This window comes from Sceloporus occidentalis, unplaced genomic scaffold, assembly GCF_023333645.1.
Source record: "Sceloporus occidentalis isolate IW3139 unplaced genomic scaffold, rSceOcc1.0.p SCAF_35, whole genome shotgun sequence".
Classification (NCBI taxonomy): domain Eukaryota; kingdom Metazoa; phylum Chordata; class Lepidosauria; order Squamata; family Phrynosomatidae; genus Sceloporus; species Sceloporus occidentalis.
In genome coordinates, this window is record NW_028317015.1 from 2974146 (window position 1) to 2990393 (window position 16248).

At 39.5% G+C, this 16248-nt stretch overlaps 1 protein-coding gene across 1 annotated transcript in view; it reads left to right on the forward strand.

Moving 5' to 3' along the window:
- The first annotated feature begins 1485 nt into the window (after nucleotides 1-1485).
- LOC149297963 (tetratricopeptide repeat protein 12-like) overlaps nucleotides 1486-16248 on the forward strand; it is a 37772-nt gene continuing 23009 nt past the window's right edge. The window contains exons 1-6 of the mRNA XM_089487836.1: nucleotides 1486-1616; nucleotides 6798-6862; nucleotides 7782-7958; nucleotides 9869-9946; nucleotides 11530-11651; nucleotides 14681-14740. Of these exons, the coding sequence (XP_089343962.1) occupies nucleotides 1486-1616; nucleotides 6798-6862; nucleotides 7782-7958; nucleotides 9869-9946; nucleotides 11530-11651; nucleotides 14681-14740 (633 nt within the window). The remainder of the gene's footprint in view (nucleotides 1617-6797; nucleotides 6863-7781; nucleotides 7959-9868; nucleotides 9947-11529; nucleotides 11652-14680; nucleotides 14741-16248) is intronic.

Genomic DNA, 16248 nt, shown 5'->3' on the forward strand with positions numbered 1-16248 from the left:
ATAACAACATCCTCTACTTCCGGCTTTTAAAGGTGTCTCATTAACGTCCTCGCGGCTGCTTGCGTTGCAGTCGCGTCATCACGTCATTGTGCGGCGCCGTGTTAGCGCGATCGCATTCGCGACATCGGGAATTGCGGCTGTACACCTGGTCGCGTACATGGAGATCGCGTCATCGCGTGTATTGACACGAATACGTACGCATCATCCCGTCGTCCGTACTAGTCTCTACATCCAATGATGTGTTTAACAAAGTTCATTCAAATGAAGGTAGGGGGATAATCAAATGAATTATATGTTCTTCTCTCCCCACAAATAGGACTCGGACATGTAAAAAGAACAGCCCCCCCGGACAAGGGCAAATATAATCAATAAAAATATATATATACAACCCAAATATATATGTGTCTAGACTATTATTAAAAAATGTGTATAAAAATAAATAATGACTATAAGGAAGGAAAAAAGAGGTATCTATAAGAAAAATACAATGAAAAGAATACCATAAAGAGTAATCCCTGAAAGGAAGGAGAAAAAGGAAAGAAGGTCTAACATAATGTGGTGAATTGGAAATATAAATAAATATAAATATATATAAAAAATAATGGATATACATTATGCCATTTTGGGATCAAGAAGGAATTTTTTCCCTGGTTAGTGCAAAATTGGAAAGAGCAAAACCAGGGTTTTTTGCCTTCTTTTGGATGAACAACAAATTAACCGATATAGGAAAGGCTGAACTTGATGGACGCATGTCTTTTTTCAGCCTATATAACTATGTAACTATGTTGTAAGGTGGGGGCAAGGGGCAATGATGGCACAGCTGTTGAAGTTAACCTCTATTACCCGCTCTGTAAATGTCCTTCCAGTTTTAGACTGCAAGTACAAGATCATAATTAAAAAAGGAGAGTCTATATATTACATCGTTCATACTGTGGCTGAGCATTGTGGGATATTTGGTCACAGCTATTAAACATCCAGTGGTTGTTTGTGTGCTGTATTTTTATAAATACAAATGCATTTTCCCCTTGAAATTTTGCTGACACACAGTCACTTCTTTGAAGTCAACAACAATGTTTATATTTTATTACAGCATGTTTGGCCCTGTTATTATTAAACATTGTTTATATAGTGTGGTATATTAACAGGTTGCTTTTATGTTTGCTAATAAGGTAACGCAATAAATTGTAAAATGTATGTCGAGTTCCTGCAGGCTTCCTCTATGGGTGGAATCTACACGCAGGGGTTTCGTATATTTATGAATGAACGCTGAGCAGCAGTTACAACCTGGGGTGGGGTTTCCAGGATCAAACAATAAGGCTTTTGGTTTTGTTGTCTGGTTGCTAGGTAACCCACTACTTGCAGGATCAGCCCCCCCCTCCAGCCTTCAGAGAGAGGCTATTTACAAGCACAAGGTGAATTAAACAGGTAAGAAACATTCTTATTATATTTTAACTTCTTAACAAAGAAAAACAAGTGTTTAGAATGATGGTTAAAGATAAACTACAAGAACGTATGAAGTCTTTGTTGCCCAAATTGCGTGAAAATTGCTTATATTACAACTCGAAAGACAACAGAAGAAATCACAATCATGGCATGGGGATTGAGGATCAAGTACGGTAGATAGGATTAAACCTTTTCAGCACCGAGTTGCTGCTTTATTTTGTTGTTTAGGTAAGCAATTTTTCCAGCTCCTCTATCATATAAACTATTAAAACAAAGACAAACATGCCCAATGTTATATTTACGCACCTTTTAAAAACATACATAAAAAACATGCTTAAAGTTAGCTGCGTCCGTTAAAATACAAAACTATGAAAAGCAAGAGAAAGTAATACTAAGCTTTGTATGCTCGACATGCCAGAGCTTCCTGCGAATAAGCTTATAGAATAGTAAAACAATATAAAAGATTTTTCCTGCTGCAAAAAAACAAAACAAAAAAAAGTACCATTCTTGGTCTAGCCTTAGATACAGGATAGCCTTATGCCAATACCATCTACCTTTAAATTCCCTCACTGTATTAGCCTCTACCACTTCTGATGGGAGGCTGTTCCATTTATTTATCCCCTGCTCAGTATAATAAATCTTCCTTATATTACATCTAAGCATCTGTAGTCTAGATATAAAATAGATCTGTAGGGCAATGTGTATGTAAATGTATATACAAATTGGCAAGAAAGAGGTAATTACCTGGTTTTCTGCATTAAACGTTCATAACATATGATCTGATCTACATCTAAGATACAAAGTATAGACAAATACAATGTGCTTAAGATAAAAACACACACACAATGAGAATCTTTCATGTCTTTATTGAACATTAAACGTTCAGTGCTGATGGAAAAAGTACATGAACCCTTGATTAAAAAACTGGTTGAACCTCCTTTGGCAGCAATAACCTCAGACGCTTCCGGTAGCTGCGGATCAGATCCGCACATCGTTCAGGAGGAATTTTAGAAGCTTCTTTTTTACAGAACTGCTTACGCTCAGCCATATTCCTAGGATGTCTGGGCTCTGTTTTTGCCATTCCAAAATGCAGATTTTTTTTATTTTTATTTTTTAAACATTCTTTAGTAAATTTACTTGGCTGTTTTGGGTCATTCTCCTGCTGCATCATCCAATTTCTCCTGAACTTCAGCTAGTGGACAGCCACCCTAACATTATCCTGCCATGGACTCCATCATTGTTCAATGTTTTTAATATGAAAGACTCAAAGTTCCTTTACACCTCAGTGAGGTCTGCGATGCGCTCTTGGAGTCATCTTGGCTGGGCACCCACTGCTAAGGAGAGTAGCCACAGTACTAATTTGTCTCCATTTATAAACAATTTGTCTAACTGGGGACTGATGAATACTTATGAGATTACTTTGCAATCCTTTCTAGATTTTTGCAAATCAACAATTCCTGATTGTAGGTATTTTGACATTTATCTTTGTGAGGCATGGTTCACATCAGCAGATGCCTCTTCAGAATATCTTTTTATGTCAAAGTAGCTCTGAAAAACACTTCCAATCTCTTTTCATTGATTGCTAGATTAGGTTTGCTAACTCCTGACTCCAATTAGCTTTTGTTGAAGTAATTGTCTTAGGGGTCACATACTTTTTCCAAACCACATTGTGAATGTTTGAATGATGTATTCAATATGGAAAATATTAGACTTGTGCATTCGTCTTCGGGCGAACATGAAAACTAACACGAAGAGTGCGTTTTCGTGTTCGTTCCAAAGACATGCCGAAAAGAAGACAGCGGCGGTAAAACGCAGGCGAAGACGAAGACAGACACACACCACGAAGATCTCCGTGATCGTCTTCGTCTACCATTCTCCCCCCCTTCTAACTTACCTTGTCTTCGCGGCAGTTCACGGAAGTGGAAATCTGCATGGTCGCCGTCACAGGTTACAGGGCAGGGCGAATGAGCCTATTGGTCGCCTACAGGGACCTCCTCTGGTATCAACCAATTGTCTTTGTAAGTTGTAACCCGACAGCGAACCTATGGATTTCCGCTCCCGTTAACCCCTTCGATGTTGCGTTAGATAACGGGAGCGAAAATCTGTAGGTTAAAGGGCCGTGCAAGCGACCAATAGGCTCACTAGCACGTCCCCTTAACCCTTTAAAAAAAAAAAAAGTTAACCCCTAATGGCAGTTAAAAAGTTAACCCCAATACTGCAACTTACCCGGCAGATCCCACTGGTCTCCCTGTTCTATCAGTTAAATGTCCATACAAGCGACTTTATTGGTCACTCGTACGGACATTTAACTGATAGAACAGGGAGGCCAGTGGGATCTGCAGGGTAAGTTGCAGCATTGGGGTTTTAAAAGTCCTTAACAGACTTTTAAAACCCCAATGCTGCAGATGCCACTGGTCTCCCTCCCTTTTCAATTAGTTAAATGTCCGTACGAGCGACTTTATTCGTACGGACATTTAACTGATAGAACAGGGAGGCCAGTGGGATCTGCAGGGTAAGTTACGGCACCAGGAGTTTAACGGTCTGTACGAGCGACCCTATTGGTCGCCAGCAGGGGGCTCGTCTGCCAATGGTTGATGGCAGACGAGCCCCCTGCTGACGACCAATAGAGTTGCTCATACGGACATTTAAACTCCTGGCGCCAGAGCTGCGTTAACCCCGTATTTACCCCTTAACCGGAAAAAACGAAGAAAAACCGAACACAAAGAATGTCCACGAATATTCGCCCGAAGAGAAGACAGGAACAGGCGAATATTCATGGAATACGAAGATTTTTTTCCCCCCCGAAGACGAACACGAAGAGCCCCCTGGTGCCCAAGTCTAGAAAATATCCATACAATACTTTGTGTGCTATTAGTTAAAACATTTTGTTCATTATTGCAACTTAGATGAAGGTCACATCATATTATTAAGACAAACATCCATAGGGTTCATTATTTTCTTGCAGCTGTCTTATTTTAAAGATTTTTGCTAGCCATATAATATTAAATGTGGTTTGTTTAATCAGATATAAAGGTTGAATCCATATAAAACCCTAATTTACCACAATCTTTCAACCTTTTCATTCAACAGATTGAACATTTTGCTATCAGGCTACTTTATTTATCATAAGTATCAATATTTTGTACAGTCTTGTATACCTTGTAAGGGTGAGAAGCTAAAAAAAAAAACAAAAAAAACCTATACTATGAAAAAAGTTATAGTAATTTATAGTTTATTTTCTTATTTAGAGTCTCTTTCCATATATATATATATATATATATATATATATATATATATATATATATATATATATATATATATATATATATATATACCGTATTTTTCGCTCTATAAGACGCACCTGCTGATAAGACGCACCTAGATTTTAGAGGAGAAAAAAAAGGAAAAAATATTTTGAGCTAAAAAATGGGCTATAAAAAAAGGACATCATCCTCCCGTCATGCCTGCACAGAAAAAAGCTGGTCAGACATGATGGGAAGTGTAGTTGGACTACAAGCGCCGTACTGCGCATGCGCCGGCGCCATACGTGACACGGCGCTTGCGTCAAATCCCCCCGTCCTCTCCATCCAGTCCGCCCTTAGCCGTCGCAACGGACCAGAGAAGAGGAGAGGCGGCGGTCTCCAGATGAAGACCTCCCCTGGACGGCGAAGCGAGACAGAGACTGTCCGGGACACTTTTGGTGAGTACCGTATTGGCTCGGATATAGGCCGCCCCCGTATATAGGCCGCACCCTAAAAGTTTGGTGCTTTTTTAAAGAAAAAGTTTTTTTCTTTAAAAAAGCACCAAAAAACATACTGCCACTCTGCCCCCCCCGCCCCCCGAGATATGCTACCACTGTCCTCCCTCCCCGAGATACGCTGCCACTGTCCTCCCTCCCCCGAGATACGCTGCCACTGTCCTCCCTCCCCGAGATACGCTGCCACTGTCCTCCCTCCCCGAGATATGCTACCACTGTCCTCCCTCCCCGAGATACGCTGCCACTGTCCCCCTCTGCCCCCCCCTCCCCAACTTACCGGAGCAGACTCCCGGGTGTCTTGCGGGGCCGGCGGGGGACATCTACGCAATACAACTTCCGGTGCGGCACATCCGGCACCGGAAGTTGTATTGCGTAGACGTCCCCCGCCGACCCCGCAAGACACCCGGGAGTCTGCTCCGGTAAGTCCGCGGGGGGTGCAGAGGTAAAACGCATCCGCACGATGCGCTTAGACAACCTCCCGTGCCGGCAGCCCCCCCCGTGGGAAGTGCTGGCAGGGGAGGCTGTCTGAGCGTATCGGGGAGTAGGATGCAGGTCCCCTGCACCGCTGCGGGGGATCTGTATCCTAACCCCGCTGCCTGCCCGGCGCCCGGGACTGCATGTCCCGGGCGTCGGGCGCTAGACCCCGAATATAGGCCGCACCCCCACTTTAAAGTCTTAAAGTGGGGGAAAAAAGTGCGGCCTATATTCGAGCCAATACGGTATATCGTTGCCCCCCCCCCCCTCCCTGCCTGCATCTTCGCTCCATAAGACGCGGCTGATTTTTCATCCTACTTTGGGAGGAAAAAAACTGCGTCTTATGGAGCGAAAAATACGGTATATATATATATATATATATATATATATATATATATATATATATATATGTTATTAACACCGACATCTAAAGGAATATGCAGGCAACCCATATTTTCTGTAAATAATCATTATAAACCCGTAGCAATCATCTGTTGGCAACTCTGTATTCCCCATGAGGAGCTCCGTACTATGCCATCATTGGAATCAGTAGATCATTATCACAGCAGAACTGGCTGTAAATCAAATTCAAAGCTCTAGCAGGTCGCCATAATGTACAGACGTAGCAACCGCTGAGATATGAGTGCAGGCAGCATTTTGCATGAGGTTTGTGATAAAAAGAAGCGGCAATATCAGCGTATTGTGATATCAAACTAACAAAGTCAAGGGCAAAGTGAAAATAAGTCTCCCCTCCAACATATAGAAACTTTCTAAAATGTTTTCATTTGTATCTTTTTTTTATTTTTATTTTTTTAATCAGAAAAAGGATTCCATCAGTTTCCCGTTTTTCCCAAACCGTGATTAATCCCCCGTTAAGTAATCGAATCACATTTCGACTGTGTTATGAATATAATACCAAGTATCATTTTGCATTGCAAATTTGATGTGTTCATCAAATAAATCTAAGAGGGACTGTCATCTAAAACATTTATATTGAATAGAATATAGAATATTATCATCCATTCTACAACTTGACTTTGGGCTGTATTTACTAACCCAATAGTTGGGAGGACTCATCAAAAATGAACTTGTAACAAAACACAGTTTATCTGTTTACTTGCAGGACACTTGTGACAATGTCTGTAGACAGAAGCCTGGAGGACTTTTTGAAAGATGTTGATGAAATCTGTAAGTTTTATTTTAGCTCCTAGTTAGATTTTCAAAATAATGATGAGAGGAGGCAGGAGAGGAGGAGGGGATACTGGTATGTCCAGTATATGTGCCATCTTTTTGTCTAGATAACGTCTGCAAGCTCTGACCATTTACCCCTTTACTACATATTCTATTATATTTTAGATTGTTTCCTCTTGTCCATTCACGTTCTGTCTCAGAAAATAATATTCTGGTTCAGGCCAAAAACAAATTATGGAGACATGTCCTTGGGAGCAGGCATGGACTAGTGGTTGGCACAGGTCAGTTAAGTGGCCAATATAAAGGTCTAGTGTGTCGCAGCATATGGACCATACATGGCCATGTGTCTTCAGATTTATCAGCCACTGGCTTTAGGGCCAGGGTTAATCTTTAATCACAGTGCACTCCTGCTTGAAAGAAGACAAATAGGGAGCCCTGAGATACCCTTTAGGAACACATTTCATGGGGACCAGTAAGCCCTACGCACCATGATAAGGCCTAGCCAGCTTTGAGTGGTAAGCATAGCTTTGATTGAGGAGGGGCTCGCATTGTTATGGGCAGAAGTAACGGGAATGAGCGTGCTACATCTTAATTCAACCTGTTCTTGATGTGCCAACACGTAAAAGAAGATTAGAAACCCACTTAAAAACTATATAAGTAGAAACTAAAACGATTAATAATTAGGTATTTACGCGACTACACAATTTGTAAACGCTACACTTATTTACCCATGAAATGTTTTTCATACTGGTGGAAAGGTACTGTGTGCATTTTTGAGGTTTGCTATATATAGTTTCAGCATTCTTTTTGTTGAAGTGTCCATTTTTTTAAATAGGTAATGGAACTTATAGAGAACTTAATTTGTTCTATAAAGCAGCTCATGGTTTTCCCAACTGTTATTGGGTTTTTTTTGCAGCTGAGATTGTACAAAGTCTAAATTCTGAAGACACAGCTTGTCGTGAGAAGGCATTCTTAAAAGCAGACAAAAAAATTGCTTTGTTGAAGGACAATGAAGATATGGATGGGACAAAAACTAAACTAAACAGAACCGTCATCAATTCATCTCCTAATAATGATTTTTCTCAGCCTGTGAGTTAATTTTCTTTATTTTCTTCACATGGAAAAGATGATACTAATAATGTTTCTTCACTAAACTATTATTGATAGGCCAGACCAGAACATATTTCAAAACTTTATGTATAAAGAGCCAACCCCACGGAGTTTCTCCTACATAATTCATAGGTAACTCTATGATAAAAATCGCACATAAATGTGAATGAAGTAGATCTAACTAAACTCACCCTGTTGGAGACTCTTAATAGCTCGCCCTATGGCAAGTCTCTACATTTTAGCTCACTTCTGCCATTACTGAGGGAAAATGTCTAACAGTATATCAGACTAATTCCTTCCCCAAGCAGCAGTCTAGAAACAAAACTTAGAACTAGGACACAGTTTTCAGCTATTTAAGAGTTGATATGTTTTTAATATTAAAGTATATATATATTTTTTTACCTTCCGTTTTTTTTCTGCTTCATGATTTGTTTTGGTTGATTCGATGTGAATATACTATGGAGTGGGGGGCACTTTATAGGAAATCCTGATTGGCACAGGGATCCTTCCACACACTTGCATATAGGCATACTGATGCCCTTGATATTATAAGGGGCTTTTTGTACTTACCCTTTACTATTAAGTTGTGCAACGTTCTACATTATGTTGGTTTATTTTCTCTTTATTTTTTTTTTTTATATATATGATTATACCCAGATTCTCTATCCGAATACCATCTGTAGCACTTATTTAAGGCCATAATATAATTTATACTGGTTACCTACCACAAGGGACGTGGACACTTTTTTTTGTTTGTATACACTGCATAAATGCTCGTTGGGAAAATATTGGCTTGTTCGGAGATGGATGCAATGACATCCAAAGTGGTTATGTGGCTAAAAAGGTCATATACAGACACTTGGGGTTAAAAAAGCATGGCCAGGGTGAGGCTTTACCAAGGCTTTTCATGTGGCTGTATGGACCATTAATTGAGGTTTGAAGAAGCATTTAGAAGAAAAGATTGTCTCTTGTTTACACAATGTAATTTACTAACCAGTTTCTATACACATTATTGCAACTTTTAGGACCATGGAACACCAATGTACTAATACCCAGCAAACATTTGGCGTTCTCAGTAAAGAGGGACATTAGGGAAAGAAAGAGGGACAGTTTCCCATAAAAACAGGCACTAGGTTCCAGGTTCTAGAGAAGGTAGAACGTGATCATCAAGAAGGGAGGCATCTTTATCACAAGGGTGAGACACATTTTGAAATGTTCAAGTCTTTCAAGAATAAAATAAATATGTGTTTTAAAACATAAGAAAACGCTATCGTTATGGTCAAGGCAATACAAACTTTGAAAGACAAGATGGTTTTCAACTTCACTGTGTGTACGGCATAAAAGACTATGAGAAAATAGGGACCATGACTTCAATCTTTATAAGTAATATAGAAGGGTATAATGAAAGCAAGCAAGCAAAATTTGGCACACGACTGTAGGATAATTGGCTCAAATTACAGTGTAAAATTTATTATATTTTAACTTATGTTCTTTGTTTTCCATTACATTGGGTCACCTATCATCTGGTGAAGAACTCTGTAATATGTCAAGGTAAGAACAGGCATTGACTTTAAATGTAACCTAAATGTAACTGTACTTATCACAGTTTGACAAATACAAGCTATTTCATAGTGACGGAGAGCGGTGGAAACCAATTATAAGCTATGACTTTGTATTAAAGTGTTTTTACTGAAATCCTCCATAGGATTTTCTAATATCGAAAGATTGGAATATCTGGATCATTTCAACACTGTGATCCTGAAATAAAAAATAGGGTTACATGGATCAGACACCTGCTCTATGACCCATACCCTAGATAAGAAGTGATTTGGGAGGCAAGTTAATGCCCGGTTTCATATGTTTTTAAAGAATAAAATTTTTGTGTATCCTCAGAAAGCTTTCTCGAAGTGCTGGAAAAAGATGCAAAAGAACGGGCAGAAAAGCGAAAGGAGAACACCGCTTTGGCAAATGGTAATTTATATTGTGTATAGTTGGAAGCGTTGGAATAAAGTAATGGACTGACCAGGTAGTCTGAATTCTGTATAATTTATTTTTCATAACGGATGGATTTTTGGGGGGTTAAAATTCATCACTGTAGCCAAAATTACATATGTAAGAAACGGATTCTTCATAGAGTTCTAATATCTTTGCTCAAATATTGCACAAAGCTATAGGTATCAGGGCTATAGTTTTAATGTTGGTTCATTGACAGCACCAACTTAGTACAAATTAAATGTAAATTGTTTCTATATAAATTTGTATTATTTTGTGGAGAAATGGAATGGGGTTCTCCAATCACAGAAACTTGGCGACCCATTGGTCTGAGTGGACATTCCAGGGGTGGCTACTGATAACAGATGAATCCCTTAAGTGCCTTTAAAGAAGTTATATTTTCCCCACTTACTGCGCCATTGGAAATACACTATATGGACAAAAGTATTGGGACACCTGACCATTACATTAACAAGGACTTTTATGAGATTGTATTCTAAAAGGATTTCCACAAGATTTTGGAGTGTCCCCTTCAGCATACCAAGACTTTTTGGACAATGCTATGCTTCCAACTTCCAAGGTCCATAATGACACAGTTGTATGAGTTTGGTGTTGAAGAACTTGACTGGCCTGCACAGATCCCTGACCTCAACCCCATCAACCACATTTGGAATCAACTGGAATGGAGATTGCGAGGCAGGCCTTCTCCTCAGACATCAGTGCCTGACCTCACACATGTTCTACTGGATGAATGGGCAAAAATTCCCACAGAAGCCCTCCAAAATCTTGTGAAAAGCCTTCCCAGAAGAGTGGAAGCTGTTATAGCTGCAAAGGGGACCCAACTACATATTAATGTCTATGTATTTAGAATACAATGTCATAAAAAATGTCTCTGTTGGTTTAATGGTCAGATGACGCACCAAATGTTTTAAAGTAAATGTTTAGTGCACAAATGATTGTAGCTATTTTGATATTTGGTGTAAGTATAAAAAAAAAGTGTTGGAAGGCTATAAGTATGAGATAGCGGACAGAATTTTTACTAATATTCCAAATCCTGACATTTAAAAGATTGTTATTGTGAAAAAAATACTGTAATATTGGCAAAACATATGCAATTAAAAACTAAAATAGAAAGCTTTTTTGCAGTTTTAAATTTTAAGGTAAAATTGTGGTTCTATAACATTATCTGAACACGAGAAAATGGTTTTAATACTGGATAGGTTGTGTAGACTACAGTCTGATAATGAATAATCCCTGGAGGTTGTCTGTTGTGATTCTGTCACAGTGGAAAAGGCTTTTACAAGAAACTTGACATGTCTTGAAGTATTTGTGCAAAGCATGTAGCGCTTCCAAAGCAGCCTCCTACTACATTTCAGTGACACATCCCATCACTTAATTAACAATACATGTATTGATGCAATTGCTTCAATTTAATTTAGGATTAAAAATTATCCTGAGAAAGAGTTAATATTCAGGATTTCGATTTCCTGTTCTTGCAGCGTGAATGGACGCAAATTAACATGCTGGCTTTGTTTTATACAGTAAATTGCATTTTCTTGCAGCACTGAAAGGTCTAGGGAATGAGGCATTTGCACAAGGTGACTACGAGACTGCAGTGACATGCTACACCGAAGGGCTGGATAAACTGAAAGACATGCAGGTCTTATACACCAACAGGGCTCAGGTGAGAGCTTACTCATAAAAGGGACATATATGGTCAGGAAAGAATTGTGACCGTTACATGTTACAAGTTGTAACTATCTACTCACGCTATCATAGTTTTGGGGTTTTTTGGGGGGGGGATTCCAAGGACACTTTGGAGCACAGCTTAATGGGACATTAGGGGCAGTAAAGTAACCTTTGGCACTCTTGAATGTACTATAATCCCCTGTATGCACGTGCATGCATTATAGCATAGCCTTCATCAGTATAAAGATAGCCAGACAGACATAAAAGAGCGCAGTGAGAGCTCATATCATAGCAAGCCTGACATGTTATACAGCATAAATCCCATATATAGTGATCCAGACACTGATGGTTGTACTGCATAACTTTCATCATTATATATCGAGTGAGACAACAGCAGTTGTACAGCATATTCCCATCATTATATAGCAAGCCAGACACTGACAATGGTATATTATAACTGCCATTACTATATCCTAAACCTGAAGGTGGTACAGTATTACTTCCATCAATATATACTGAGCCTGATAGTGATATACCACAACTCCCATAATTACATATTGATCAAGACAGTGATACAGCTTGACTCCTATCATGAAATAGTGATCCAGATACTGACGTATTATATTGCACATCTCCCATTATATACTGAGCCTAAAGGTGGTACAGTATAACTCCCCTCAATATATACTAATCAACCATAACATTATGACCGCTGACAAGTGAATAGCACTGATAAACCTGTGGGGGTGATATATTAGGCAGCAAGTGAACATTTAATCTTCAAAGTTGATGTGTTAGAGGCAGGAAAAATGAGCAAGTAAGCATCTGAGCAACTTTGACAAGGGCCAAATTATAAAAGGCTAGACATCTGGGTCAGAGCATCTCCAAAACTGCAGCTCTTGTGGGGTGTTCTCGGTCTGCAGTGGTCAGTGCCTGCCAAAAGTGGGCCAAGGAAAGAAACGTGGTGAACCGGCGACATGATCATATTATAGTGATCTAGACACTGGTGCTGGTACAGCATGACTCCCATCATTATATAGCGATCCAGACACAGATGTCAGTACAGCATAACTCCGATCACTATAAGCTGAGTCAGACATTAGTGGTGGTACAGCATGACACTCATTATATAGTTATCCAGACACTGAGGGTGGTGCAGCATGACTCCCATCATTATATAGCAATCCAGACACAGACAGTAGTATACTACAGCTCTCATCATTATATAGTGATCCAGATACTGAGAAGTGGAAGAAGGTGTTTGTGGAGGCTCTGCCCCTTTGAGGAAACACTCCAGAAGGCCTGGCCAGGAGAAAGAAGGCGGCATGTTCATTTCAAATCAAGCTTTACTGAGCCGCAGATGCTCAGTAAAGCTTGTTCGGAGGGCTACTGCCGCTGATCGCTGAGCTGTTCTGAGAGACGCATATGCTGGGAAACATTTTGATAGGACAGTGCCTCAAAACTCAGGCAAGTCCATGGTCTTGTCTTCAGGATAACAATTTGACCATGTCATGCATGTTTAAAGTCCTTTACTGTATGGACCTCTACCACTTCTGCTGGGAGTCTTTTCCACTTATTCTCTCTACAACAATTCTCTCAGTAAAATAAAACTCCCATACATTATATCTAAGCCTCTGTCCTCCTGGCTTTACCTCATGGCCTTACCCTTCTCCTTTAAAGCATTGGTCCCTAAAGTCATTGAGCTCCAGGACACTGCATTGGTTGCAGAGCCTGTGCTACTCCAGTTGCTGTAAAATGGTGCATTCAGCATATCATCTGTCATCATCATGTGCTTGGTGCAATCAAGGTGTCTTAGCTTAAACACAATTTATTGATAATCAAGTAAACGTCTGCACACAGTTGATGGATGAGTATGTTACAATGAACAGTGTTCTTATCCAAGCAGCACACTTCTTAATGCCTTTTCGGCTGTCCAACATAGTTTGCTTATCTCCATTTTCTTGATAGATTGCTTGTTGCTTTTATCCTTTTCTATTCACTGTAGACTATACTAGACAAAGAAAGTATTTTTATTTCTGGATCTGCAGAGCTAAGCGCCAAAAGCGAATCAATCTTTACGCTACATGTATATATGTATTACATTTTCAGAATATAAATGGGATTTTCTTGTCCTGAGTATCCAATAAATACCACCATTCTTTTATTCATTTTGATCCGTCCTTTTGAACCTGTCAGTAGAAATAGTTAATTTTGATCCTGAAATTGGCAAGCATGAGGTTTATATTAATGTACAAAATTAAAGGCAGTTGGGATGTTACGCACTTTCATATTTGCTACAATACGCTAGGTTCCAATAAACCAGCAAGCGAGAAGGAGAGGGGGGCGAATTGTTGAATCTGGAATAAAAAACGGGACGGCTGGGCTAAACTCCTGGGATTTTGAGGTGGCAAGGCCAATAATACATCTTAAATTGCACTGTATTGATTCTCCTGGACCATGAAGCAAGTTGTGACATGTTAACCTAAATGCATGAGCTTGGTGTGTTATACTGTAATAGGTTCTATTTATCCGTTAAGAGCCAATGTATTCATTAAGACATTATGATAGCACAGCACCAGTTAGTGTTTGGGATTCTGACAGCTGATACAGCCAATGAAAACCAGCAAAATTGGCACTAACCACCAGCAGGTCCCCTCATTCTAAATTGTCACTCAGCCTCTCTTTTTTGCAAGTTCTTTTATACCTTAATGTGCACAATGATGTCTGACAGGCTGCTCAATGAAGACAATTTGAGCTCCTAAAAAGGGAACATCAAAGGAGGAAAGAGGGACAGAGGCATTTGGGGCCATAGAGGGACATTTTGGAGCAACTCAGTTGAAGCAAATTGATGTCAGCTAAAGGGGATCACCGAGTCCCAGAATTTAATCCGTGTACCGGTCATCTGCAGACGGTAACAAGGAGCCTAAAACCCAACAGTGCTCGTGCTCAATGCTACATTCAACTAGCTCATGGTACTTAATGTTTGAAATCATTGATTTTGTTTTGTTGATTTATCTTTTTCAGGCATACATAAAATTAAAGAAATACAAAGAAGGGATAACAGATTGTGAATGGGCATTAAAGGTAAATAAATACTGTATTGTGCATACACATCACACAGTTTATTTTGTCAAGATATATATTATATATGATTCTGTTGGGGAATAAATGGAGTAACTTGAATAAGAATAATCTGCATTATATTTAACCCTACTTTTCTCTTTTTTCATTAAAGGACTATTGCAGACTGTTGGGTTCCATCTGAGAGGCCAAACATGTTGCACCCATCCTGTCAAATCTAAGTGTATCTAAATATATTTTTTATTAAACAGGATGGGTGGAAGGTGCTTGGTGGATTATCAGATGAAACCCATGGGCTGCTGCCACCATATCTGCCCCCCCCCATAACGCCTTTCTTATTATCCCCTTCCCTTCTTTCTCTCCTCATTATCTCTTTTTATATATTTGTCTTTATCACTCTTCTTTCCTTTCTTAATCCCTGTTTGAGCTCAAGGTCAGTTTCTACAGACCTCTGCTTCAGTGCTCCAGCTTAAGTGCTGAGCAACAGGATATGACATCATACCAGTGCTCAGCATCTATGGCCATCATGCTTCGTGAGGGAGCAGTGACATTTTAGTTTGGGCAAATTGCAAAATGGAACCACTGGCAAACATATCCTAATGCTATGTCAAGTAAGAGTACTATGGAAACCTCCATGGTGCATCTGGACAAGGAAGATCTCTTATATCACCAAACCAGACACATTAGCCGCAGGGATCCTGATCATCCAATATGGCAAACTGACCCTGGTTTAGTATTGAAGGATCAATTGTCCTCATCAACCTGCCAGCCTAGACCGGTATACAAGACTGGCAATAAACTTGTCCTATGATGAAGCATGAATTGGTCCATAGTGTGTAGGAAATCTTAAAACGCTCCTCGATAATTTAACTATGCAATACACAGGGCTAGCTCAAGCCTTCTTATAGAAGAAGTTTGTTTGGGTTTGCTGTTCATAATACATAACAGGAAGTTGAAATGAACTGTCCTGCAAGTGACTCCTTTAGTAAATATCCCCCAAGGACTGAAATATATAGGAAGTTGTGACTTTAGCAAATCTCTACTTGTAGAAGACCACAGTGATGACAGACCTATGAACAGCCCTGCCAGCCAGCATCAAAATAGACAAATCGGTTCCATTGGGACTGATGAAGCCAAGGACCACTTATTACATTGAACCAGTTATTTTATTGTCATTAGTTGTTTAAAGTAGAGCTACTACTCTGCAAGGGAACAGGCTTTGTAGACAACATTTCAGTAATTGCTCACTTTCCATGGCACAATTTTTCCAATAAAAGGTATGGGGCTATTTTACTAAATGATCTGTGATTAAGTGGTTTAATAACATACTGGCTATTATTTTAACTGCTTGTTCTAATAATGTTAATGTTGAAATATTAATAAGATCTCTTTGGAAGCCTTCTGATCAATTGGACTAATGGGACAATATTTAACAAAACTCAGCGGCAGGCATCTCATCGGAGGTATGCATAGTAATCATTTCTTGTCATAAAGTTTTGAGGTTCTATAAC